The sequence below is a fragment of the Heptranchias perlo genome, chromosome 9 (assembly GCF_035084215.1).
Source record: "Heptranchias perlo isolate sHepPer1 chromosome 9, sHepPer1.hap1, whole genome shotgun sequence".
Classification (NCBI taxonomy): Eukaryota; Metazoa; Chordata; class Chondrichthyes; order Hexanchiformes; family Hexanchidae; genus Heptranchias; species Heptranchias perlo.
In genome coordinates, this window is record NC_090333.1 from 32169278 (window position 1) to 32195354 (window position 26077).

The following is a 26077-nucleotide window of genomic DNA, read 5'->3' on the forward strand; positions in this document are numbered from 1 at the left end:
CCTTTCCTAATATCTCCTTATGTGGCTCCGTGTCAAATTTTGTTTGATAACACTCCTGTGAAGTGCCTTGGGATGTTTATCTACGTTAAAGGTGTAATATAAATGCAAGTTGTTGTTGTTCTATGTATTTGTTTCCAAGTTATGTTGTGAACGAACAACCTTGTATTGCAAGTCCAGAATATAAACAGAAGGCTCTCTCATTTCTTAATTAACAATCTCACTGAAAATCTCTCAAAATATCACCTTTTACATTATTTTTGTGTTACAGGATTATGCAGTTGTGCATAATTGTATTTTCCCAATTTATAGAGAAATATATAACTATATAGGAAATTAAAAATATAACCATATGGAAAATAAAGCCAATGTAGAGAACCAGAGCTTTTTTTAATAAAATTATATTTTTGACCATACATTATGGCATAAAAATAATACTCTTTTGATGTTGAATACATAATTTAACCTACACACGAACAGAACAACCTCTTCATTCCCTTAATTTCTTAATTCAGCATCTAAATAGCGAGTAACCTCTATCTCATTTTCCCCACCACCACGCCCTCACCAAATGAGGTAATATAGGCTTCCTGTCAATGGACATTAAAGAGCTCCATGTGTTATGCTTTGTTGATTTCCTCCAGCAGTCATTAAAGAACACTCACTTTTCAGTCCAAGTAGTTTTAATCTTTCAGCAGGAGGTGTAGCAAAGTACTGCTTTTGTCCTTCAGAGTACCTCTCCTCTACATCAATGATATCTCTGTAGGTCCAGTCCTTCCAGTGGAAATTAAACCTTTCGAGTAGTTGAATCTTTTTTTCATCTGTTGAAACACAGTCTACAGGCAACTTCTGCTCGAGGGATGGCACCTGGACATCTGGGAATATCAGGACTCCTCGTATTGCAAACCAGCCTCCATAACGTGGATGAATGCACACTCCATAAATTTTCTGTAAGGAAACGCTTTTTGATTATTTTATTAATGTAAGGCATTTATTAATTTCTGCTCTTTACCTTCTTTGGTCGCCCCATCTAACATGATGGGCAGATGATATACTCCCAGACCTCGTTCAATGACATTCTATAAGGTGCTCACTTGAAGTTGTATAATAGTTCAACAATTTGACACTCAGTTTATTTCTCCCTTCTTGTGAGGAAGCGTTTTACTTCTAATGGCTTTGCCCCACAAATGGCATGGCTGAGATCTGGAACTCATTTTGGGAGCGATCCTGGGCATGAATCTGCTTCCTACTACTTTGTGCCACATGTTTTGCTCAACATGCTATGCCACCATAGTGCGCTTCCATTTTTAGGGTAAGCCCCCTTCGTGTATTCCCCCCTCCCGCCCTCCACTGCTAAGAACAGAACTTTTGCCCTGTGCCAAGTACCATCCTTAGCAGAGATGGCAGCTAACTGGTCCTAGGCCTCCAACGTTGCCATTCTGTAACTGTCTGCTAGAAGTTACACAAGAGCAGCCTAGGATGATCCCCTAATTTCTCCTCTCCTGCAGGGAAGCACCAAGCATCTGCTCAGAGTATTCCCATGGCTGAGATTGGCAACTTAGCGTGCAAGGGATCACACATTTAAACCCAAGCCAGTCAGTTCCTTTCAAACAACTTGTCTAGCAATTTCAAGAAGAATACATTACAGCTAGATGGTGTCATTATTGTTTAGGAAGAAACATTATGGATGGAAACTACAAGTTGGGTTACCTGAGCACCTCACATCTGAAATGGTGATTTAGGTCTCATGAAAAATAGGATAAATGTAAGGAGACGCACAACACTCCTTACATTTGTCCACCCCAGTCCATCACCGGCATCTCCACATCATGAAAAATAGGATGATATGGCACTTGCATCTGCTCTGATTAACCCATTCACTGACCCGATTGGTGCTATTTATGTAACAGTTACTTTGTTCTGATAAGGAAAGAGCTTGAATTTATATAATGTCTTTTACGACCTCATATTATTCCAATGTGCTTCACAACCAATGAAGTACCTTTGAAGTGTAGTCACTGTTGTAATGTAGGAAACACGGCAGCCAATTTGTACACAGCAAGGTCTCACAAATAATGAGATGAATGACTAGACAATTTGCTTTAGTGATGTTGGTTGAGGGATAAATTTTGGCAAAATCACTAGTAGGAGTCCCCTGCTCTTCTTCAAATGGTGGCATTGAATCTTTTACATCTACCTGATAGGGCAGACAGGTACTCAGTTTAAAGTGTCATCCAAAAGATAATGTTATACAATTCTTCAAACCTATAAATGGTTAGGCTTTCAATCTATTTTGTTTTGAATAATTGCAGTTTGAAAAGATCTTCAGGAAAATTTGTACTTTCTGCATCTGTTCCACAAAACATTAATTTATTTAATTAAAACTAGATTACAAAGAACACAGATGTGACCAAAAAGTGAAAAAGTCTGAAAGCCTTAAGCAATTCTATGCCCTAGAAGCTTACTTGAGCTGCATAGATGCATACCATAGAACCTCACGGTTCCCAAAGAAGAAGTTATAATCCATGTCCCCATTAATTTGTGTATATATATTTGTAGCAAGGCAGAGGGATTTAAGTGGAACGATCCACAATGTGGAAACAAGACAGCGGAAGACTTAACGAGTGAAGGTGAAGCAGATAAATAGGGATGCAAATGAGGCCAGAGTCAGAAAAATGGATGATGCACAATGGCATGTGGGGCTAGAGAAGGTCGCAAAGGTGGGGATAGATTTAGTCATGTAGGGAGTCAGAAAGACAAGGATTTTGAATTTGATTCATTGGGGAACTAATGAATGATGGTGAGGACAGGGCTACAAGAACAAGGGAAGCAGGATGTGGTTGATGGAGTTTTGAATGAGTTGCAGTTTATGGTAAGGTGGAAATTGGGAGGGCAGTGAAGTGAGTGTTGGGGTAGTTGAGACTGAATGTGACAAAGTAGTGGATGAGGGTTTCAGTGACACAGGAGGTGGGGTGAAGTAGGGAAGAAGGAGGCAGGTAATGCTGCAGAGATTGAAACAGGAAATTGAGGGGGGAAAGGGGCTGAGACAGGGGAGGAGTTGGCAGTTGAGGAGGTCAAGTGGACAGACTCCATCTTTGAGATGAAAAAAATCCATGAGCTCCTCATATGACATTGTAGGTGAGGATAGCTGTGTGAGGGGGGGGAATAGGGAGAGAGCAGAGGAGAGAATCAAAGGAGGCAGCTTGTCATCAAGAAGAAGAATCTGAATTATCTTTGCCCTTCATGATAATCCTGAAGTTGTAGGAAAATTTGGCTGTAGAGAGGCACAGCCTTTTTTAAGGTAACCAGCCAGATTTGGCAATGAATGACAAGATCCAATCAAAATGTGTTCAAAATAATTCACCATAGTGAACCTGGGGTGCAACATGTCGATATGTTAACGTGCTAGGCCAGTAAATGGCCAAATGCAGATTGCAGCTACAATTCACAAGACTGCTAAGTTCTTGGTCTTAACAGAGTTGTCAGAAACATTTAAAATGGGCAATTCAAAATGTATCAAAACGTAAGTGTTCCTCCCCTCCTTCACAAAGGGAAACAATTGGTCTCACCCTTACTTTTTCTCCCCAGAGGTTTTTCTGCACATCCTCCTTCTGGTAATAATAGGCTGCTCCTGCCACATGTGCTGCTGACTGTACCAAAACCTTTGGCCTTCGATTAGGAAGCACTTCAAAGTCATGTATTGCTTCAATCCTCTGATCAGAGAAATTCTAAAGCAAGAAAATAAAAAAGTTATTGTTCTCTTAATGCACGAGTTGTAATGGACAGCTGATTATAAGGGGCCAAATATCTGGTATCCATAACAATATAAGGATAACATTTTGTAAAGGAAAACCTTTATTAATGATTCACAACATTGTTGCTTTAACTGACTACATACTCAATACCCTAATGATTGGTAGAGTGCCATTTAATCTCAATCTAATGGTAGCAGACTCTGCTGCATCCATCCCTTGCCCACCAAGCCAAACTACCCCCCACGCATCCACCTCAACCCTCATTTCTCTAGTTTCGTTCCCATCTCCCCCATGTCCTCTCCAAGCTCAACTTGTCAACGAGACCTACCTCCTTCTCTCAACCCTATTCCCACTAAACTGCTGACCACCCAAATTTCCTTCCTAGCCATTCATGCTAGCTGATATTGTAAATGGTTCCTTCTCCTCAAGCAATGTGTCTTTTACTTTCAAAACCAACCCTCTGTCCTGAAAACTACCATCCCATCTCCAACATCCTTGAACATGTTGTCCAAAATTCATGCCCATCTCTCCTACAACTTTCTGTTTGAATACCTCCAATCAGGTTTCTGTCCGTCCCACAACACCAAAACAGCCCTAACTAGTCATGAATAACATTCTGTATGACTATGACCATGGTCCATTATCCCTCATCAACCTCTCTGGCACCTTTGACACGGTGGACCACACTATCTTCCTCCAGCAACTCTCTTCCGTTGTCCAGCTCAATTGGAAAGCCCTTGCTTGGTTCCGCATTTACTTATTTGATCATAGCCAGAGCATCATTACCAATGGCTTTTCTTCCCACCCCACACCTTCACCGTGGGAGTATCCCAAGGATCTTTGGGCCACTCTTCTTCAGCAACCTCATTGGCAGATATGGGGTCACCTTCAATACATACGTTACAACACCCAGCTCCAGCTTTCCACCACCCCTGTTCTGTCAGTCTGCTTATCCGAAATCCAGTCTTTGATGAGCTGCAATTTCCTTCAGCTAAACGTTGGCAAGACTGAAACCTTCATCTTTGGCCCCCTCCATAACCCCTATACCCTCATCACTGACTCCATTGACTCCATCCCCTTCCACGGCCAGTGAGAGTGAAATTCGACTTGGGCGGGGATGCAAAGCGGGCGGTTTCATATCTGCTGCCTGTTGTACATCCCGTCAGATATTCGGTTCCATTGACTTCAATAAAACTGAGTACCAAGTGGGGCATTTAATGGGTGGCCGATGCAATAACATCCACAGTGAATTTCTACCCCACTATCTTCAAATGAACCAGACGATTTTCAACCTTGGCATCCTACTTGTGCTTCCAAACTCCTCTCCTCTCTACCACAAAGACCACCTACTTCCACCTCTGTAACATCATCCACCATCACCCTTCTGCTGCTGAAACCTCAATCCATGCCTTGGTCACCTCCAGACTCAACTATTCCAACATTCGCCTGGCTGATTTCCCATTTTCCACCCTCTGTAAACTCTGTTGTTCCCATCCTGTTCTGCACCAGGTCCTGTTAGTGGATCAATCCTGTCCTGATTGATCTACATTGGCTCCTAGCCTCCACACAATGCCTCAAATCTAAAATGACAATCCTTGTGTTTAAATCCCTCCATAGCATTGCCCCTCTTGATCACTGTAACCCCTCCAGCACTATAATTCTGCCCTCCACCCTCCTATTTCCCAAGCTCTCTATTTCTCTGACTCCAACCTTTTGTACATTGTCCTCCCTTCGCCTCATCAATGGTAGCTGTACTTTCAGCCACCTAGTCCCCATGCTCTGAAATTCCCTTCTTAAACTCCTTCGCCTCTTTTAAGAACCTCCTTCAAACCCACCTATTTGACCAGGCTTTTTTTGGTCATTTCTCCTCCTTTGGTGCACCACCCATTTTTTCCTTATGCCTCTGAATTGTCTTGAGACATTTTTCTACGATGCTGGCGCTATATAGGTGCAAGTTGTATCTCTACATCAGGGATTGTGCATAATATTCAGCAAAAAAGACAAAGGCTTTAATACAAATATATCAGTAGTAAATCAAAGGCTTTAATAAAATTTTAGCAGCAGTAAATTCTTTACGTGGTCCTGAAATGCAAATCACTTAACTGTCAACATTTAGGGTTACCACTCCTAACAAATAATATTTAGTAACGCCATTTGTTCAGAGTCTTGAGATTTTTTTAAAAATTAAGTAAAAAGTGTTTCTTTACTTTCTTCACAAGTGTGAAATAATGAGCAACACAATCATCGATAGGGTCCCGGACAATGGAGAATTGCTTTTCTACAATGAAAGGTTTGAAGGCTTTCTCAAACATCTGGGGTGTGCTGAGGACAACAAAGGCCAAAGTGTCATCTGGGTACTGGAGGTGGAAGCAGGGCTGTATGACAGCATTATACCAACCAATCTGTGAATAAAATAAAAATACAAATCAGTCAGATAAGAAAACCAACAGGAACACGCAAGGCTAAGAAAAGCATTACAAATATATATTTAAAGCGAAAAAAAACAGTACACCAGATGCACATTTCCTATCTGCCACATCACACTTCTGTCACACTTGCGGCTGATTAGCTGAAATGCAAGTTTCTCCCATCAGATTCACTCACGTACCAACTTCATTTTCATAAAGAACAACTCATCACAATCTGGCACGTTTCCTACATTACAACGGTGACTACACTTCTAAAGTACTTAATTGGCTGTGATGTCCTGAGGTTGTGAAAGGTACTATATGAATGCAAGTTCCAAGTTCTCTAAGTTCTAACTGAACAGTATCAACAGGAATCAAGACCCAAATTTACAGAAAAACTAGAATTTTGCAAACTTACAACCTAAACTTTTAGAATACTGCGAAAATGAATCAACTCTATTTAAAATATTTATCATGCACACTTTGCCCTAGAGTTCTAAGTTCCTGCAAAACATTCCGAGGCCTATTCCTCATCAACTGCAGTCTAAATGTACACCATTTGTCCAGGTGCCCAGAGTCCTTCCCCACCACTCTATTTCTTTCCACCACTTTTATTCCTTCTCCCTAGAAACGCCTGGCTACTCTCAGCTCAAAGTTGTCTTCTGAACAGCCCTATTTTTTCTCACAAGCAGTCACGTCAGGCTGATTGGGACGGAATTGGAGATAAGGGGAAAAAGAGGGTTGTGCTGGCTGCAGGGGGAAACTTTATTCCAGCTCCTGCACCCCGTTCCAATCCACATCACCCCCTTTCCACCCAATATCCTCCTTATCACCCGATACCCTCCCCATCATCATCACCCCCCCCTCCGATCACCCACCTATATCCTCCCCATCTGCACCCAAGCCCTTCCTATCACCCCGCCCCCATATCCTCCCCATTATCATCACCTCTCGCCCCACCTATCACCTCCCTATATCCTCCACATCATCACCCCTCGCTCCTCCTATCACCCTAACACCCCCCTATATCCTTCCCATCATCGTCCCCACCCCTCCTATCATCCTAACACCCCACCTATATCCTCCCCATCATTATCACCTCCCATATCCTCCCCATCATTATCATCCCCGCTCCTATCACTCTAACCCCCCCTTATATCCTCCCCATCATCACCCCCCCACCCCTCCTATCACCCCCCAATATCCTCCCCATCATCAATACACTCCTATATCCTCCCCATCATCACCGCCCCTCCTATCACCCTAACATCCCCCGAGAACCACCCCATCCCTATCATCACCCTAACATCCCTCAATCTCCTCCCCATCATCAACAACCCGCCCGTCCGCCCTATCACCCCCCCGCCCCTCCTATCACCCCTATATCATCCCCATCATCATCATAACCCCCGCCCCTCCTATCACCTAACATCCCCCTATATCATCCCCGTCATCATAACCCCCGCCCCTCCTAACACCCTAACACCCCCCTATATCATCCCCGTCAGCATCACCCCGCCCCTCCTATCACCCCCCAATATCCTCCCCATCATCAATACACTCCTATATCCTCCCCATCATCATCACACTCCTATATCCTCCCCATCATTATCACCCCCCCGCCCCTCCTATCACCTAACATCCCCCTATATCATCCCCGTCATCATCACCCCCGCCCCTCCTATCACCCTAACACCCCCCATATCCTCCTCATCATCACCCCCCTATATCCACCCCATCATCATCACCATCGCTCCAATCACCCTAACGTCCCCCTTTATCCTCCCCATTATCTTCACCCTCGCACCCCCATCACCACCTTATATCCACCCCATCATTATCACCCCACCCCTATTATCACCCTAACACCTCCTTATATCTTCCCCATCATCATCAACCCCCGCCCCTCCTATCACACTAACATCCCCATCATCAACCACCCGTCTGTCCTATCACCCCCACCCCTATCTCCCCCATATCCTCCCCATCATCATCATCCCCACCTCTCCTATCACTCTAACACCCCGCTATATCCTCCCCATCATCATCAACCCCCGCCCCTCCCATTACCCTCCAATATCCTCCCCAACATTGCCCCCGCATCACCCTATCATCCCCCTATATCCACCCCATTATCATCACCCCCATCCCTCCTATCACCTTAATACCCCCCTATATCCACCCGATCATCACCCTCCGCCCCCCCATCACCCCCCTATATCCACCCCATCATCACCCTCCGCCCCCCCATCACCCCCCTATATCCACCCCATCATCACCCTCCGCCCCCCCATCACCCCCCTATATCCACCCCATCATCATCCTCCGCCCCCCCATCACCCCCCTATATCCACCCCATCACCCTCCGCCCCCCCATCACCCCCCTATATCCACCCCATCATCACCCTCCGCCCCCCCATCACCCCCCTATATCCACCCCATCATCACCCTCCGCCCCCCCATCACCCCCCTATATCCACCCCATCATCACCCTCCGCCCCCCCATCACCCCCCTATATCCACCCCATCATCACCCTCCGCCCCCCCATCACCCCCCTATATCCACCCCATCATCACCCTCCGTCCCCCCATCACCCCCCTATATCCACCCCATCATCACCCTCCGCCCCCCCATCACCCCCCTATATCCACCCCATCATCACCCTCCGCCCCCCCATCACCCCCCTATATCCACCCCATCATCACCCTCCGCCCCCCCATCACCCCCCTATATACACCCCATCATCACCCTCCGCCCCGCCATCACCCTCCGCCCCGCCATCACCCCCCTATATCCACCCCATCATCACCATCGCCCTGCATTCACCCCAACACTCCCCCGCATTCACCCTAACACTCCCCTGCATTCACCCCAACACTCCCCCGCATTCATAGAGTCATAGAGTTATACAGCACGGATAGAGGCCCTTCGGCCCATCGTGTCCGCGCCGGCCATCAGCCCTGTCTACTCTAATCCCATATTCCAGCATTTGGTCCGTAGCCTTGTATGCTATGGCATTTCAAGTGCTCATCCAAATGCTTCTTGAATGTTGTGAGGGTTCCTGCCTCCACAACCCTTTCAGGCAGTGAGTTCCAGACTCCAACCACCCTCTGGGTGAAAAAGTTCTTTCTCAAATCCCCTCTAAACCTCCCGCCTTTTACCTTGAATCTATGTCCCCTTGTTATAGAACCCTCAACGAAGGGAAAAAGCTCCTTAGTATCCATCCTATCTGTGCCCCTCATAATTTTGTACACCTCAATCATGTCCCCCCTCAGCCTCCTCTGCTCCAAGGAAAACAAACCCAATCTTCCCAGTCTCTCTTCATAGCTGAAGCGCTCCAGCCCTGGTAACATCCTGGTGAATCTCCTCTGCACCCTCTCCAAAGCGATCACATCCTTCCTGTAGTGTGGCGACCAGAACTGCACACAGTACTCCAGCTGTGGCCTAACCAGTGTTTTATACAGCTCCATCATAACCTCCTTGCTCTTATATTCTATGCCTCGGCTAATAAAGGCAAGTATCCCATATGCCTTCTTTACCACCTTATCTACCTGTTCCGCCGCCTTCAGGGATCTGTGAACTTGCACACCAAGATCCCTCTGACCCTCTGTCTTGCCTAGGGTCCTCCCATTCATTGTGTATTCCCTTGCCTTGTTAGTCCCTCCAAAGTGCATCACCTCGCACTTTTCCGGGTTAAATTCCATTTGCCACTGTTCCGCCCATCTGACCAACCCATCTATATCGTCCTGCAGACTGAGGCTATCCTCCTCGCTATTTACCACTCTACCAATTTTTGTATCATCAGCGAACTTACTGATCATACCTTTTACATTCATATCCAAGTCATTAATGTAGACCACAAACAGCAAGGGACCCAGCACCGATCCCTGTGGTACCCCACTGGCCACAGGCTTCCAGTCACAAAAACAACCTTCGACCATCACCCTCTGCCTTCTGCCACTAAGCCAGTTTTGTATCCAAAGTGCCAAGGCACCCTGGATTCCATGGGCTCGTACCTTCTTGACCAGTCTCCTGTGGGGGACTTTATCGAAGGCCTTACTGAAATCCATGTATACCACATCCACTGCGTTACCCTCATCCACACGCCTCGTCACCCCCTCAAAAAATTCAATCAAATTAGTCAGACATGATCTTCCCTTGACAAAGCCATGTTGACTATCCCTGATTAATCCTTGCTTCTCCAAGTGGAGACTAATTTTGTCCTTCAGAATTTTTTCCAATAATTTTCCTACCACTGATGTTAGGCTCACTGGCCTGTAGTTCCCCAGTTTTTCCCTACTCCCCTTCTTGAATAATGGTATTACATTAGCAGTTCTCCAGTCCTCTGGCACATCCCCTGTGGCCAGAGAGGTTCTGAATATATGTGTCAGAGCCCCCGCAATCTCCTCCTTTGCCTCACACAGTAGCCTGGGATACATTTCGTCCGGGCCTGGGGATTTATCCATTTTTAGGCCTGCTAAAACCGCCAATACCTCCTCCCGCTCGATGTTAATATGTTCGAGTATATCACAGTCCCCCTGCCGTATTTCTATGTCTACATCGTCCTTCTCCATAGTGAAAACAGATGCAAAAAATTCATTTAGAACCCCTCCTACATCTGCCGGCTCCACACACAGATTGCCATTTTTGTCCCTAATGGGCCCTATTTTTTCCCTCGTCATCCTCTTACCCTTAATATACTTATAAAACATCTTAGGATTTTCCTTTATTTTGCTCGCCAGTGTTATTTCATGGCCCCTCCTTGATCTCCTAATTTCTTTTTTAAGTATCCCCCTGCACTTTTTGTACTCCTCTAGGGCTTCCTCCGTCTTTAGCCTTTTGTATCTGCCAAAAGCCCTCCTTTTTTTCCTAATCCATTCTCGTATATCCCCTGACATCCAAGGTTCCCTGGAGTTCTTGGAACCACCCTTGACCTTTACGGGAACATGTTGCCATTGTATGGTCTCAATCTCCCTTCTGAAAGACTCCCATTGCTCCGATGCGGATTTTCCTACAAGCAGCTGATCCCAGTCCATTTTGGCCAGATCCTGCCTTATCCTATTAAAATCGGCCTTCCCCCAATTTAGAACCTTTATTTCCGGCCCCTCCCTGTCCTTTTCCATGACCACCTTAAATCTCACCTAATTATGGTCACTGTCACCAAAGTGCTCACCTACTAGCACTTCTTCCACTTGGCCGGCCACATTCCCTAGAATTAGGTCCAGTACCGCCCCCTCTCTTGTAGGACTTTCTACATGCTGGCTCAAAAAGCTCTCCTGGATGCACGTTAAGAATTTTGTACCCTCTAAGCCTTTTACACTCTGAGTATCCCAGTTAATATTGGGGAAGTTGAAATCCCCCACTATTATTACCCTATTATTTGCACAATTTTCTGAGATTTGCCTACATATCTGTTCCTCGATCTCCCCCTGACTGTTTGGGGGCCTATAGTACACTCCCATCAAAGTGCTTGCCCCCTTTTTGTTTTTAAGCTCCACCCATATGGCCTCATTAGAGGAACCTGCTAATATATCATCCCTCCTTATGGCAGTAATTGATTCTTTAATTAATATTGCGACCCCCCCTCCTCTTATACCTCCCCCTCTGTCTCGCCTGAAGATTCTGTACCCCGGAATATTGAACTGCCAGTCTTGCCCCTCCCTCAACCATGTCTCTGTGACAGCAACAATATCATACTCCCATGTGTTTATCAACACCTTCAGTTCATCCACCTTATTCGCAAGACTCCTTGCATTAAAATAGATGCCATCCAGCCTTGCCCTCACATATTTGCCCTGTCTTCCAAGCTGACTTGTTTTTTTCTCTATATTTGGCTGCACATCACCCCCTATTGTAGCTCCACTCTGTATCCCATCCCCCTGCCAAGTTAGTTTAAACCCCCCCCAACAGTGCGAGCACTTCTTCCACTTGGCCGGCCAGATTCCCTAGAATTAGGTCCAGTACCACCCCAACACTCCCCCGCATTCACCCCATCACCATCGCCCCTCCTCTCACCCTCGCCACTCCCCTGTATTCACCCTCGCCACTCCCCTGTATTCACCCTCGCCACTCCCCTGTATTCACCCTCGCCACTCCCCTGTATTCACCCTCGCCACTCCCCTGTATTCACCCTCGCCACTCCCCTGTATTCACCCTCGCCACTCCCCTGTATTCACCCTCGCCACTCCCCTGTATTCACCCTCGCCACTCCCCTGTATTCACCCTCGCCACTCCCCTGTATTCACCCTCGCCACTCCCCTGTATTCACCCTCGCCACTCCCCTGTATTCACCCTCGCCACTCCCCTGTATTCACCCTCGCCACTCCCCTGTATTCACCCTCGCCACTCCCCTGTATTCACCCTCGCCACTCCCCTGTATTCACCCTCACACTCCCCTGTATTCACCCTCACACTCCCCTGTATTCACCCTCTCACCATCGCCCCTCCTCTCACCAACTCCCCTGTATTCACCCTCACACTCCCCTGTATTCACCCTCACACTCCCCTGTATTCACCCTCACACTCCCCTGTATTCACCCTCACACTCCCCTGTATTCACCCTCACACTCCCCTGTATTCACCCTCACACTCCCCTGTATTCACCCTATCACCATCGCCCCTCCTCTTACACTAACACTCCCCTGTATTCACACTAACACTCCCCTGTATTCACACTAACACTCCCCTATATTCACCCTAACACTCCCCTATATTCACCCACACACTCCCCTATATTCACCCTCACACTCCCCTATATTCACCCTATCACCATCGCCCCTCCTCTCACCCTAACACTCCCCTGTATTCACCCTCACACTCCCCTGTATTCACCCTCACACTCCCCTGTATTCACCCTATCACCATCGCCCCTCCTCTCACACTAACACTCCCCTATATTCACCCTAACACTCCCCTGTATTCACCCTCACACTCCCCTGTATTCACCCTATCACCATCGCCCCTCCTCTTACACTAACACTCCCCTGTATTCACACTAACACTCCCCTGTATTCACACTAACACTCCCCTATATTCACCCTCACACTCCCCTATATTCACCCTCACACTCCCCTATATTCACCCTCACACTCCCCTATATTCACCCTATCACCATCGCCCCTCCTCTCACACTAACACTCCCCCATATTCACCCTCACACTCCCCTGTATTCACCCTATCACCATCGCCCCTCCTCTCACACTAACACTCCCCTATATTCACCCTAACACTCCCCTATATTCACCCTCACACTCCCCTGTATTCACCCTATCACCATCGCCCCTCCTCTCACCCTAACACTCCCCTGTATTCACCCTATCACCATCGCCCCTCCTCTCACACTAACACTCCCCTGTATTCACCCGAACACTCCCCTATATTCACCCTCACACTCCCCTATATTCACCCTATCACCATCGCCCCTCCTCTCACACTAACACTCCCCTGTATTCACACTAACACCATCGCCCCTCCTCTCACACTAACACTCCCCTGTATTCAACCTATCACTCCCCCGTATTCACCCTCACACTCCCCTGTATTCACACTAACACCATCGCCCCTCCTCTCACACTAACACTCCCCTGTATTCACCCTCACACTCCCCTATATTCACACTAACACCATCGCCCCTCCTCTTACACTAACACTCCCCCGTATTCACACTAACACCATCGCCCCTCCTCTCACACTAACACTCCCCCGTATTCACACTCACACTCCCCTATATTCACCCTAACACTCCCCTGTATTCACACTAACACCATCGCCCCTCCTCTCACACTAACACTCCCCTGTATTCACCCTCACACTCCCCTATATTCACCCTAACACTCCCCTGTATTCACACTAACACCATCGCCCCTCCTCTTACACTAACACTCCCCCGTATTCACACTAACACCATCGCCCCTCCTCTCACACTAACACTCCCCCGTATTCACCCTCACACTCCCCTATATTCACCCTAACACTCCCCTGTATTCACACTAACACCATCGCCCCTCCTCTTACACTAACACTCCCCCGTATTCACACTAACACCATCGTCCCTCCTCTCACACTAACACTCCCCCGTATTCACACTAACACTCCCCCGTATTCACCCTCACACTCCCCCGTATTCACCCTCACACTCCCCCGTATTCACCCTCACACTCCCCCGTATTCACCCTATCACCATCGCCCCTCCTCTCACCCTCACACTCCCCTGTATTCACCCTATCACCATCGCCCCTCCTCTCACCCTCACACTCCCCCGTATTCACCCTCACACTCCCCCGTATTCACCCTCACACTCCCCCGTATTCACCCTATCACCATCGCCCCTCCTCTCACTCTCACACTCCCCCGTATTCACCCTATCACCATCGCCCCTCCTCTCACCCTCACACTCCCCTGTATTCACCCTATCACCATCGCCCCTCCTCTCACACTCACACTCCCCTGTATTCACCCTATCACCATCGCCCCTCCTCTCACCCTCACACTCCCCCGTATTCACCCTATCACCATCGCCCCTCCTCTCACTCTCACACTCCCCCGTATTCACCCTATCACCATCGCCCCTCCTCTCACTCTCACACTCCCCCGTATTCACCCTATCACCATCGCCCCTCCTCTCACTCTCACACTCCCCCGTATTCACCCTATCACCATCGCCCCTCCTCTCACTCTCACACTCCCCCGTATTCACCCTATCACCATCGCCCCTCCTCTCACTCTCACACTCCCCCGTATTCACCCTAACACCATCGCCCCTCCTCTCACCCTCACACTCCCCTGTATTCACCCTATCACCATCGCCCCTCCTCTCACACTCACACCCCCCTGTATTCACCCTAACACCATCGCCCCTCCTCTCACCCTCACACCCCCCTGTATTCACCCTCACACTCCCCCGTATTCACCCTCACACTCCCCCGTATTCACCCTATCACCATCGCCCCTCCTCTCACCCTCACACTCCCCTGTATTCACCCTATCACCATCGCCCCTCCTCTCACCCTCACACTCCCCCGTATTCACCCTCACACTCCCCCGTATTCACCCTCACACTCCCCCGTATTCACCCTATCACCATCGCCCCTCCTCTCACTCTCACACTCCCCCGTATTCACCCTATCACCATCGCCCCTCCTCTCACTCTCACACTCCCCCGTATTCACCCTATCACCATCGCCCCTCCTCTCACTCTCACACTCCCCCGTATTCACCCTATCACCATCGCCCCTCCTCTCACTCTCACACTCCCCCGTATTCACCCTATCACCATCGCCCCTCCTCTCACTCTCACACTCCCCCGTATTCACCCTAACACCATCGCCCCTCCTCTCACCCTCACACTCCCCCGTATTCACCCTAACACCATCGCCCCTCCTCTCACCCTCACACTCCCCTGTATTCACCCTATCACCATCGCCCCTCCTCTCACCCTCACACTCCCCCGTATTCACCCTAACACCATCGCCCCTCCTCTCACCCTCACACTCCCCTGTATTCACCCTATCACCATCGCCCCTCCTCTCACCCTCACACTCCCCCGTATTCACCCTATCACCATCGCCCCTCCTCTCACCCTCACACTCCCCTGTATTCACCCTATCACCATTGCCCCTCCTCTCACCCTCACACTCCCCTGTATTCACCCTATCACCATCGCCCCTCCTCTCACCCTCACACTCCCCCGTATTCACCCTAACACCATCGCCCCTCCTCTCACCCTCACACTCCCCCGTATTCACCCTATCACCATCGCCCCTCCTCTCACCCTCACACTCCCCTGTATTCACCCTATCACCATTGCCCCTCCTCTCACCCTCACACTCCCCTGTATTCACCCTATCACCATCGCCCCTCCTCTCACCCTCACACTCCCCTGTATTCACCCTATCACCATCGCCCCTCCTCTCACCCTCACACTCCCCCGTATTCACCCTAACACCATCGCCCCTCCTCTCACCCTCACACCCCCCTGTATTCACCCTCACACTCCCCCGTATTCACCCTATCACCATCGCCCCTCCTCTCACCCTCACACTCCCCTGTATTCACCCTATCACCATCGCCCCTCCTCTCACACTAACACTCCCCTATATTCAACCTATCACCTCTAATCTTAGCCTGAGGTTTCTTTCTCTGGACACGCAAAGCGCCCGATCGACATTTAAAACCGAATCAGGCGACACCTGGCCCAGCGAGAGTTTCAATCGAAGTGTATTTACCAGAAACGGGTCACACTGGAAGCCGAGCGGACTCAGCCACTCGCCCAGCCGCTGCTGTATGGAAGCACTGGAAACCGCCATGACCTCGCCTCCCTGTGACGTAACACACGGCACCGGCACGCGTACAACTACAATTCCCAGAATGCCTTTCACTGTGCGCGAATACGTCACGCGGAGCGACGCTCTTTTAAACTTTGGGGACCCGCGGAGGTGAGTGAAAGTTCTGGCCTTTAAATGGCGGCTTCTAACGGCAACCGAAGTGGCGTTTACACATATCTTTACAATGTGGATAGTAATACAATAATTCAGAGACGCCCGGGAGCCTCGGGCCGTCCCTCCGGCCGCTGGGAAGGCGGATTTTGCTGCAATACCGCGATAGATTCGAGCGGATAAATTCAGCGTTTGTGCTTCGTGACATATTGAGATCAACACAGTAGAAATGACGATTGCCACAGTTGTTCGTAGGGGTTCAGGTCCCTTATTAAAGCCTCCTTTCCTCAGGCATGGTCCGTCCTCGGCCTCCTCGAAGAACGACTCTCGACCCACCTTCTCTTCCATGACCTTTCCCCAGTGTTTGAAACGGTTGATCACACGTCCTTCCACAACGCCTCTTCACTGTTTTCCAGTTCTGTGAGACTGCTGTTATGTTGTTGCCTTCCTAAATATCCAAATGTAGCCATTGCATTTCCAGTAATGGCTTCTCTTCCCTCTTCTGCACTGCCACCTTTTGGATCTGTCACCTCTCGGGTACCTCTTGATGCTCTTCTCTTCCTTATTGCCCCTTTGCGACATCACCTACAGGCTTGGCATACGTTTTCACATGTTACCCGGCTCTATGTCGCCACCACTCCACTCAACCATCTCTGTGCTGTCAGACTGCTTGTGCTACAGCAAATGCTATATGAATCTCAACTTCCTACAGCTCAATATTGGAAAGACTCAAAGCCACAGTTTTTGGCCCCCACTACTAACTCCATCTACCTCCCCAGCCACTCTCGAGTTGAATCTTGGGCTTCTGATTGACGTTGAGCTGAACTTTAAACCCCTTATCTTATCCATCGGCTTATTTCCGAGAACTGAGATGAGGAAAAATGTCTTCATTTGGAGGGTTGTGAATCTTTGGATTTCTCTACCCCAGAGAGCTGTGGATGCTCAGTCATAGAGTATATTCAAGATTGCGATTGATAGATTTTTGGACATTATGGGAATCAAGGGATAAGATGGGAAAATGGAGTTGAGGTAGAAGATCAGCCATGATCTTGTTGAATGGCGGAGCAGGCTCGAGGGGCCATATGGCCTACTCCTGTGTCTATTTCTTACGTTCCATCTCTGCAATATTGCCGTTTAAATTGGTTGTTTTGGGGTACAGGGAGCCAGTGTAGGTCAGCAAATATAGATGTGTTGGACCAGCCAGACTTATTGTGGGATAGGATATGGGCTGCTGCATTTTGGACAAATTGGTTTTTATGGAGGGTGGATGATAGAAGGCCATCAAAGACAGCATTGAAGTAATTGAGTCTGGAAGTGACAAAAGCACGGATTAGCGTTTCAGTGGAAGAGAGGCCAAGGTCATGGTGGAGCCAGGCAAAGTTGAGGTGGAAATAAGTGGTCTTGGTAATGGAGAGGACATGTGGTTTGAACCTCAACATAGGGTTGAGCATAATTGCAAGGTTGCACATAGTTTTGTTCACCATGAGTGACTGGCCTGATAGGAGGATGCAATCAGTGGAAAGGAGTGAAGTTTATGGCAGAAACCAAACATCTTCAGTCTTCAGTCTTCTAGTTCAACTGAAGGAAGTTTGGACTCTTTTGAGCTTTGATGTCATGCAGGCATTTCGACAGCATGGAAGTGGTTGTGCTGTCGAGAGAAGTTAAAATGAATCCAATTAATAACTAAATTGTTCTTACAACTGAGCAACATCACTGGTTACCAATAGTTTAATCATGCAGTAGATATGTGAAAATTTAGCCACAGAATAATTGGATGTCCAATATCCAAACTGTATCAAAACTTGACATCAAGGCAGCATTTGACCGAGTGTGGCACCGAGGAGCCCTAGTAAAATTGAAGTCAGTGGGAATCGGGGGAAAACCGTCCAGTGGCTGGAGTCATACCTAGCACAAAGGAAGATGGTAGTGGTTGTTGGAGGCCAATCATCTCAGCCCCGGGATATTGCTGCAGGAGTTCTTCAGGGCAGTGTCCTAGGCCCAACCATCTTCAGCTGCTTCATCAATGACCTTCCCTCCATCATAAGGTCAGAAATGGGGATGTTTGCTGATGATTGTACAGTGTTCAGTTCCATTCGCACCCCTCAGATAATGAAGCAGTCTGTGCCCGCATGCAGCAAGACCTGGACAACGTCCAGGCTTGAGCTGATAAGTGGCAAGTAACATTAGCCCCAGGCAATGACCATCTCCAACGAGAGAGTCTAATCACCTCCCCTTGACATTCAACGGCATTACCATCACCAAATCCCTCACCATCCACATCCTGGGGGTCACCATTGACCAGAAACGTAACTGGACCAGCCACATAAATACTGTGGCTACAAGAACAGATCAGAGGCTGGGTATTCTGTGGCGAGTGACTCACCTCCTGACTTCCCCAAAGCCTTTCCACCATCTACAAGGCACAAGTCAGGAGTGTGATGGAATACTCTCAACTTGCCTGGATGAGTGCAGATCCAACAACGCTCAAGAAACTCGACACCATCCAGGACAAAGCAACCCGCTTGATTGGCACCCCATCCACCACCCTAAACGTTCACTCCCTTAACCATTGGCGCACCGTGGCTGCAGTGTGTACCATCTACAGGATGCACTGCAGCAACTCGTCAAGGCTTCTTCGACAGCACCTCCCAAACCCGCGACCTCTACCACCTAGAAGGACAAGGGCAGCAGGCACATGGGAACAACACCACCTGCACCTTCCCCTCCAAGTCACACACCATCCCGACTTGGAAATATATCGCCGTTCCTTCATCGTCGCTTGGTCAAAATCCTGGAACTCCCTACCTGACGGCACTGTAGGAGAACCTTCACCACACGGACTGCAGCAGTTCAAGAGGTGGCTCACCACCACCTTCTCAAGGGCAATTAGAGATGGGCAATAAATGCTGGCCTTGCCAGCGACGCCCACATCCCATGAACAAATTAAAAAAACTCTAAACCTTCCTTTAAAAGACGAAATGTAAATTAAATAAATGTTAGAAAACATCAATTTGTCTTAATACTCTTCCCCCACTGCCTCTGTATTGTCCAACTTCTTGTCCAACATTCAGTCCTGGATGAGTCGCAGTTTTCTGCAGTTACACGTTGGGATGGCAGAAGCTATTGTCTTCAGCCCCCAGTATGAACTCCTCACCCTTGCCACTGATTCCATCCCCCATCCCTGCCACAGTCTCAGGTTGAACCAGAATTCGCAAATTATGCATCATATTTGACCCAGAGCTCGTATCCGCTCCGTCACAAAGGCTGCCTACTTCACCTCTATAACATCACCTGTCTCTGCCCCTGCTTCAGCCCATCTACTGCCAAAACCCTCATCCATGCCTTTGTTACCTCCAGATGTGACTATTCCAATGCTCTCCTGGCTGGCTTCTCATCTTCCACCCTCCTTGAACTTCAGCTCATCCAGAACTCTGCTGCTTGTATCCAAGTCCTGCTCTCACCCATCATCCCTGTGATCCTTGACTTATGTTGGCTTCTGGTCCCCCAAAGCCTCATTTAAAATTCTCATCCTTGTGTTTAAACCCCTTCATGGCCTTGTCTCTCCTTATCTCTGTAACCTTCTGTAGCCCTATAACTCTGCATTCCTCCAACTCTGGTCACTTGTGCGTTCCCCACTCCTTTCGCCCCACCATAGGTGGCCGTGCCTTCAGCCTTCTGGAATTCCCTCTGCTTCTCCACCTCCATCTCCTCCTTTAAAATTCACCTCTTTGACCAAGCTTTTAGTCACCCCTCCTAATATTTCCATCTTTGGCTTGGTGTGCATTTGGTTACGCTTCTATGAAGCACCATGGGACTTTTTCTATGTTATAGGTGCCATATAAATGCAAATTGTTATTTTGACAAGTATGAATAATACTTGTATAATCCCATTTTAAAAAATGAGATAGCAAGTTACAGAAACGAATGGATTTTTTTTGTTTCAAAATTCATGGAACATTAGTCATACTACTTTATCATTGTCAACAACAGCAGCTTGCAATTCTAGAGTGCTCCTCACGTGTAGGAAGATGCTGAGGCACTTTACATTACAGAAGGAGCAAAAAATAACTGTGGCTGCTGAGAGGAGGGAGAACAGAGAGGATTATGGTGCAGGTCAAAAGGAAAGGTTTTGCAGCGAGAGAAGGAATTAGGAAGGCGGAGGGAATTCCAGAGACAGGACTATAGAGGCTAAATCAGCAGGTACCAATGGTCGGGAAAAGTGGGGGGGGGGACAAAAAGTAACTTGATGTTAGAGGAGTGGTGGGGACTGAAGACTGGAGAAAGTTACTAGGTTGAAGTGAGGTGAAACCATGGAGACATTTCAAAGCGAGGATGAAAATTTTTAACTCAATTCAGAGGGGTATGGAGACCTAATGAGGTTGGAGAGGACAGGGATGATGGGTGTGAAGGACATGGATTGTGGCACTTTGAATAAGTTTTAACTTGAGCTGCCTAGGCCCTAAGCTCTGGAATCCCCTCCCTAAACTTCTACCTCTCTCCTTTTAAGATGCTCCTTAAAACATACCTCTTTGCCCAAGCTTTTGGTTACCTGTCCTAATATCTCTTTATGTGGTTCGGTGTCAATTTTTTTCTGATAATTCTCCTGTGAAGCGCCTTGGGATGTTTTAACTACGATAAAGGTGCTAAATGAATGCAAGTTGTTGTTGAGATGGGAGGAAAGCTGCCTTTAAAAGTGAAACGTATTTTAAATTGCGACTTAACTCTAAATGCTCCAAAGGGAGATAACTATAAACATGCTTGTGTCTCAGTTCTCCCTGTTCCTATGTTATAACCTTTTGAACTCCTGGTTAGAGGCAGCTTAGGGGCAGACATTTTGTGCAGCAGGTCCTCTGCAGTGACATAGCATCTTGGAATGTTACAGCACAAACAAGTCATTCGGCCTGTGCTAGTATTTCTTTTCCATGAGCCATCTAGTTTAGTACCTTCTTCTGCTTGCTTCCCGTACTCATAGATCTTTTTTTAAAAAAAAATTATGGCTGCACATTAGAAAGGTAAATGTGTGAGAGTGGTGTACTTAACTTGTTGCCTCAAGACCCTTGCTGCAATAGAAAAGCAGCTTGTATTGAGCACCTAGTTCAAATTCTGGAAGCCCAGTATCCATAGCCCAGCAGCAAACTCATAGAACTGAGCCTGGCTTCAGTGAACTAGCTCCTGGCATTTATGTCATTAATTCAATTTTCTATAGCCTAGCAGCATGTAAACACAGGTAAAATTGAGTCTATGAATTTACGGCCAGAAAATGGATTTAAGACCAGGGTCTGGCTCACAGATGCTGTGCTCCCAGAATTCAAATTCGAAGACCAACATAAAGCAACTTATTGAGACTCTGCTCTGCATAATCTGCTGTTAACCTGCCAAAAGAAAAAAGGTGAAGTTTAATGATTAGTATGCTGCCTGATCATGTATTTGAGGTTGCTATTTACATTAGCTGTGTTTACATTCCTGCAACAGAACATGAACTGGGACACGCATCTGAACTCCATACTGAATGACACTGACTGCAATGTTGCAAAAATCAAGGTAAATGCGTCATGCTGCTATAATGAATATGTTATTGTTCCTTTTACGTTTATAACTTTCAACTGTAAGGATGAATTAAAGGATCTTTTTGTAGATTGTCTTGCAAAAGTGCCTCCCAAAAAATGTAGTCTGTGATTAAATTACATCCATGACCACTTTGAAAACAAATTCAAACTACATTTTTGATTCAGACATTTGCAAATACTATTGTAGAAAACAGTTACACACTGTGGCTGTGGCTTGTTTCAGTTATAAGGAATCTTACAATTGTAGTAATTGTAGTTTATGTACTTGTAATTATCAGTAATTGGTTAAGCCACATTTGCTATTTGAATACTATGCGCAGTTTTGGACATCCCATGATAGATGGAATATTGACCAATGGTAAAGGTGCAACATGGATTCACTAGGATGATACCAGGGATGAGAGGATATAAGGTCAGAAGATAAATATGGATGAGGAAGGCCATTCAGCCCATGCTAATTCATTAAGAAAGACCCTACAGTTCCCCCTATATGGCATCTAATTGTTAAATAAACCTAGAGGTTTTGTCTCTACTACCCTAGCCTGAAGTCCATCCCGTGTATTGATTACTCTGAGGTGAATTTTCACTTTTACCAATGGAAACTAAAATCGGACAGGGTGTGAAACGGACGGCCGATCAGCTACTGCCCAGCAGTAAAAGTGAAAATATACCCTGTATGTGAAGAAGAACTTGTTGACCTCAATCCTAAATTTCCCTTTTATTAGTTTGAAAATGTATCCACTTATCTTATTCTTGCAATTTAGTTTGAAATAATTTCTTGGATCGACCTTTTCCATTACCATTTACTACTTACAAGATCACAACTCAGTTACCACCTTTTGAGGCTGAAAAGCCCAGGTCATACCTGAGATCTCTGATCAGCATTGTTGCACTTCTCTGAGCCACCTCTTGTGCTTGAACATCTCCCTTGTGTCTTGACCAGAACTGGATGCAGTACTCAAGATGTAGTTTGAGCTGAACTTTAAACACCACATCCTTGCCACCACCAAAACTGCCTATTTCCACTTCTGCAACATTACTTGCCATCGTCCATACCTCACTTACACTGCCTCTACAATGCTCATCTATGCCTTTCAGTCTTGATTCTCCTTGCTAACCTCCCAAGTTTTGATTTGTAAAAATTAGAACTCACATCCTATCCTACTCTAAGCCCTGTTCCCGTTCTGCATTACCCAACCTCCACTGGCTCCATTTCTGCCTACGTATCAGCTTCGTAATCATCTACAAATTAATCCATGGCCTCACCCCTCCCTACTTTTTCAACCTCGTTCAGCCCTCTGTTCCTGTATGCACAATCTGCTCTTCCATTTGTCTTTTGCTTCCCCCTTCGTTGCTTCCTTTTGAAGGCTGCAGAGCCTTCAGCCGTTTTGGCTCCTCCCTCTGGAACATTCTACCTCAGCTGCTTTGCTTTGCTACCTTTAACTCTGCCTTCACAAGCTTCGTCAAAAGGTACCTCTTCAGTCTTGCTTTTGGTCACCACTTCTCATCCTTTTCCCTCCACTTCTCAGACTTTATGTATTTTGCATCTTTGTGAACCGCTTTGGAATGTTTTATTACTATAAAGGAGCTTTATATATGTAAGTTGCTGTTGATCTATTTAAATTTCACAGCTTATTTCCATTAATTTAAACCTTTTCACTAGTACAGAAGCAGCAGACTATCTGAGTTATCTATGACAGCGCAAGACTGTGATGGCCATACCTTTTTCCTACCTGCTGGTTTAAGGAACAACCCACTGAATAAATTGGGTGATTTCATGAACCATCAGGAAAACAAATACCAACTTGTCCAGAATTGCATGTATCCAAAACAGTTACTAATATGTACCTATCTGTAGCAGATGACAATCAGTAATACCGCTAAGCTTAGCCTCTTAGCGGCATGCTGCTACTGGCTTCTGACGCATGAGTGTCACCAGCAGTAACACTAAAATAAACTTGCCAGATTCACTAAGGCTGATAGCACTAGCATGGTACTGGAGCAATGTAAGGGCAGCTATTTTGCTTGTCTGACTTGTGTCATTTCAAAGATGATGTTCTCCCTAATTTAATCGATTTTAAGAAGTACGTCGTCTGGCCACCCTCTAGTCGTGCTGCTGAGAAGTCCGACAAGAACAACCTGGAGAAATAAATTTTGTTTAACCTTCCTCTTCTCCCCTGGCCCGCATCCCACCACCACCCCATAGGTGGGAAAACAGGTGGGCTGTGTTCAGCATCTCCTTCCGATGGTATATCAAGATCAAGAAGACAATAAGTAACAACCCATGTGCCACAACACTAAACTATCCCCAATACTATTACTGTTGGAACATTTTTGTATAATACTGACAAGAGAGGCAGAATCTTGCCTTTAATTAATGGAATACTTTTTTCCCTTTCTTTACAGCAAAGATTGAATACAACAGGGTATTATGCAAAAGGTAAGTGTTCATTTTTGTTTGATTTATGCAAAAGCTGAATGTTCATTTGTGATTAAAATTAACTTAGATTTTTGGCCACTTTTCTTATTTCTGAGGGTGCATCACCTGCTATACTTGTACCAGTCTTGTTTTCACACCATTTACCGGCTGGGTGGACAGAAGCAACCTGCTTCCATTGTTGTGCCAATGTCCTCTTAATATGCCCACTGGAAGGTATGTGATAGTGACCTGTGACAATCACCCTTTTAATTTCCCTCCATTCTGTGCCATACCATTATGATCAAGACATGGAATTTCCCATGTGTGCAATGGTTGATGTTAGCCTGCAAAGAACAAGGCAAATGTACACCAGCAAAGATAGATTATTCTCTCTGATTCTGATGGAAAAAGAACACCAAACGAAAACATTGTGCTGCCTGAGAGAATCTGCACAATCTGTAACTTCATGGCCCGGCATATTCCTCACTTTCCCATTACCAACAAGCCAGGGGATCAACCCTGGTTCAATGAGGAGTGTAGAAGAGCATGCCAAGAGCAACAATAGGTGTACCTAAAAATGAGGTGCCAACCTGGTGAAGCTACAACACAGGACTACATGCATGCTAAACAGCGAAAGCAACTTGTTATAGACAGAGCTAAGCGATTCCATAACAAACGGATCAGATCAAAGCTCTGCAGTCCTGCCACATCCAGTCGTGAATGTTGGTGGACAATTAAACAACTAATGGGAGGAGGAGGCTCTGCGAACATCCCCATCCTCAATGATGGCAGTGTCCAGCACATGAATGCAAAAGACAAGGCTGAAGCATTTGCAACCATCTTCAGCCAGAAGTGCCGAGTGGATGATCCATCTCGGCCTCCTCCCGATATCCCCACCATCACAGAAGCCAATCTTTAGCCAATTCGATTCACTCCACGTGATATCAAGAAACGGCTGACTCCACTGGATACAACAAAGGCTATGGGCCCTGACAATATCCCGGCTGTAGTGCTGAAGGCTTGTGCTCCAGAACTAGCTGCGCCTCTAGCCAAATTGTTCCAGTGCAGCTACAACACTGGCATCTACCCGACAATGTGGAAAATTGCCCAGGTATGTCCTATCTACAAAAAGCAGGACAAATCCAATCTGGCCAATTACCGCCCATCAGTGTACTCTCAATCATCAGCAAAGTGATGGAGGGTGTCATCGACAGTGCTATTAAGTGGCACTTACTCACCAATAACCTGTTCACCGATACTCAATTTGGGTTCCTCCAGGACCACTCGGCTCCAGATCTCATTACAGCCTTGGACAAAAGAGCTGAATTCCAGAGGTCAGGTGAGAGTGACTGACCTTGACATCAAGGAAACATTTGACCGAGTATGGCACCAAGGAGCCCTAGTAAAATTGAAGTCAAAGGGAATCGGGGAAAACTCTTCAGTGGCTGGAGTCATATCCAGCACAAAGGAAGATGGTAGTGGTTGTTGGAGGCCAGT

The 26077-nt window shown here is 46.9% G+C and overlaps 2 protein-coding genes across 4 annotated transcripts in view; one reads left to right on the top strand and one right to left on the bottom strand.

Annotated features, from left to right (window-relative positions):
* Positions 1–382: 382 nt before the first annotated feature.
* mmachc (metabolism of cobalamin associated C) lies at positions 383–17281 on the bottom strand. 3 transcript variants are annotated; one of them, XM_067990129.1, is made up of 4 exons: positions 16931–17281; positions 5960–6154; positions 3567–3725; positions 383–945 (listed from the first exon to the last, which is right to left on the bottom strand). In XM_067990129.1, the coding sequence occupies exons 1-4, from the start codon at positions 16940–16942 to the stop codon at positions 601–603; spliced, it is 711 nt and encodes a 236-aa protein (XP_067846230.1). In that variant the 5' UTR covers positions 16943–17281; the 3' UTR covers positions 383–600. The 3 variants fall into 3 exon arrangements, with proteins under 3 accessions (XP_067846230.1, XP_067846229.1, XP_067846228.1); XM_067990128.1 differs by lacking the exon at positions 16931–17281 and adding an exon at positions 16385–16914 and having other exon boundaries at positions 3573–3725; XM_067990127.1 differs by lacking the exon at positions 16931–17281 and adding an exon at positions 16385–16914.
* LOC137325253 (coiled-coil domain-containing protein 159-like) overlaps positions 16316–26077 on the top strand; it is a 42856-nt gene continuing 33094 nt past the window's right edge. Inside the window, exons 1-3 of the mRNA XM_067990126.1 lie at positions 16316–16594; positions 22067–22135; positions 24568–24601. Coding sequence (XP_067846227.1) covers positions 22070–22135; positions 24568–24601 — 100 coding nt within the window. The 5' untranslated portion in view covers positions 16316–16594; positions 22067–22069. The remainder of the gene's footprint in view (positions 16595–22066; positions 22136–24567; positions 24602–26077) is intronic.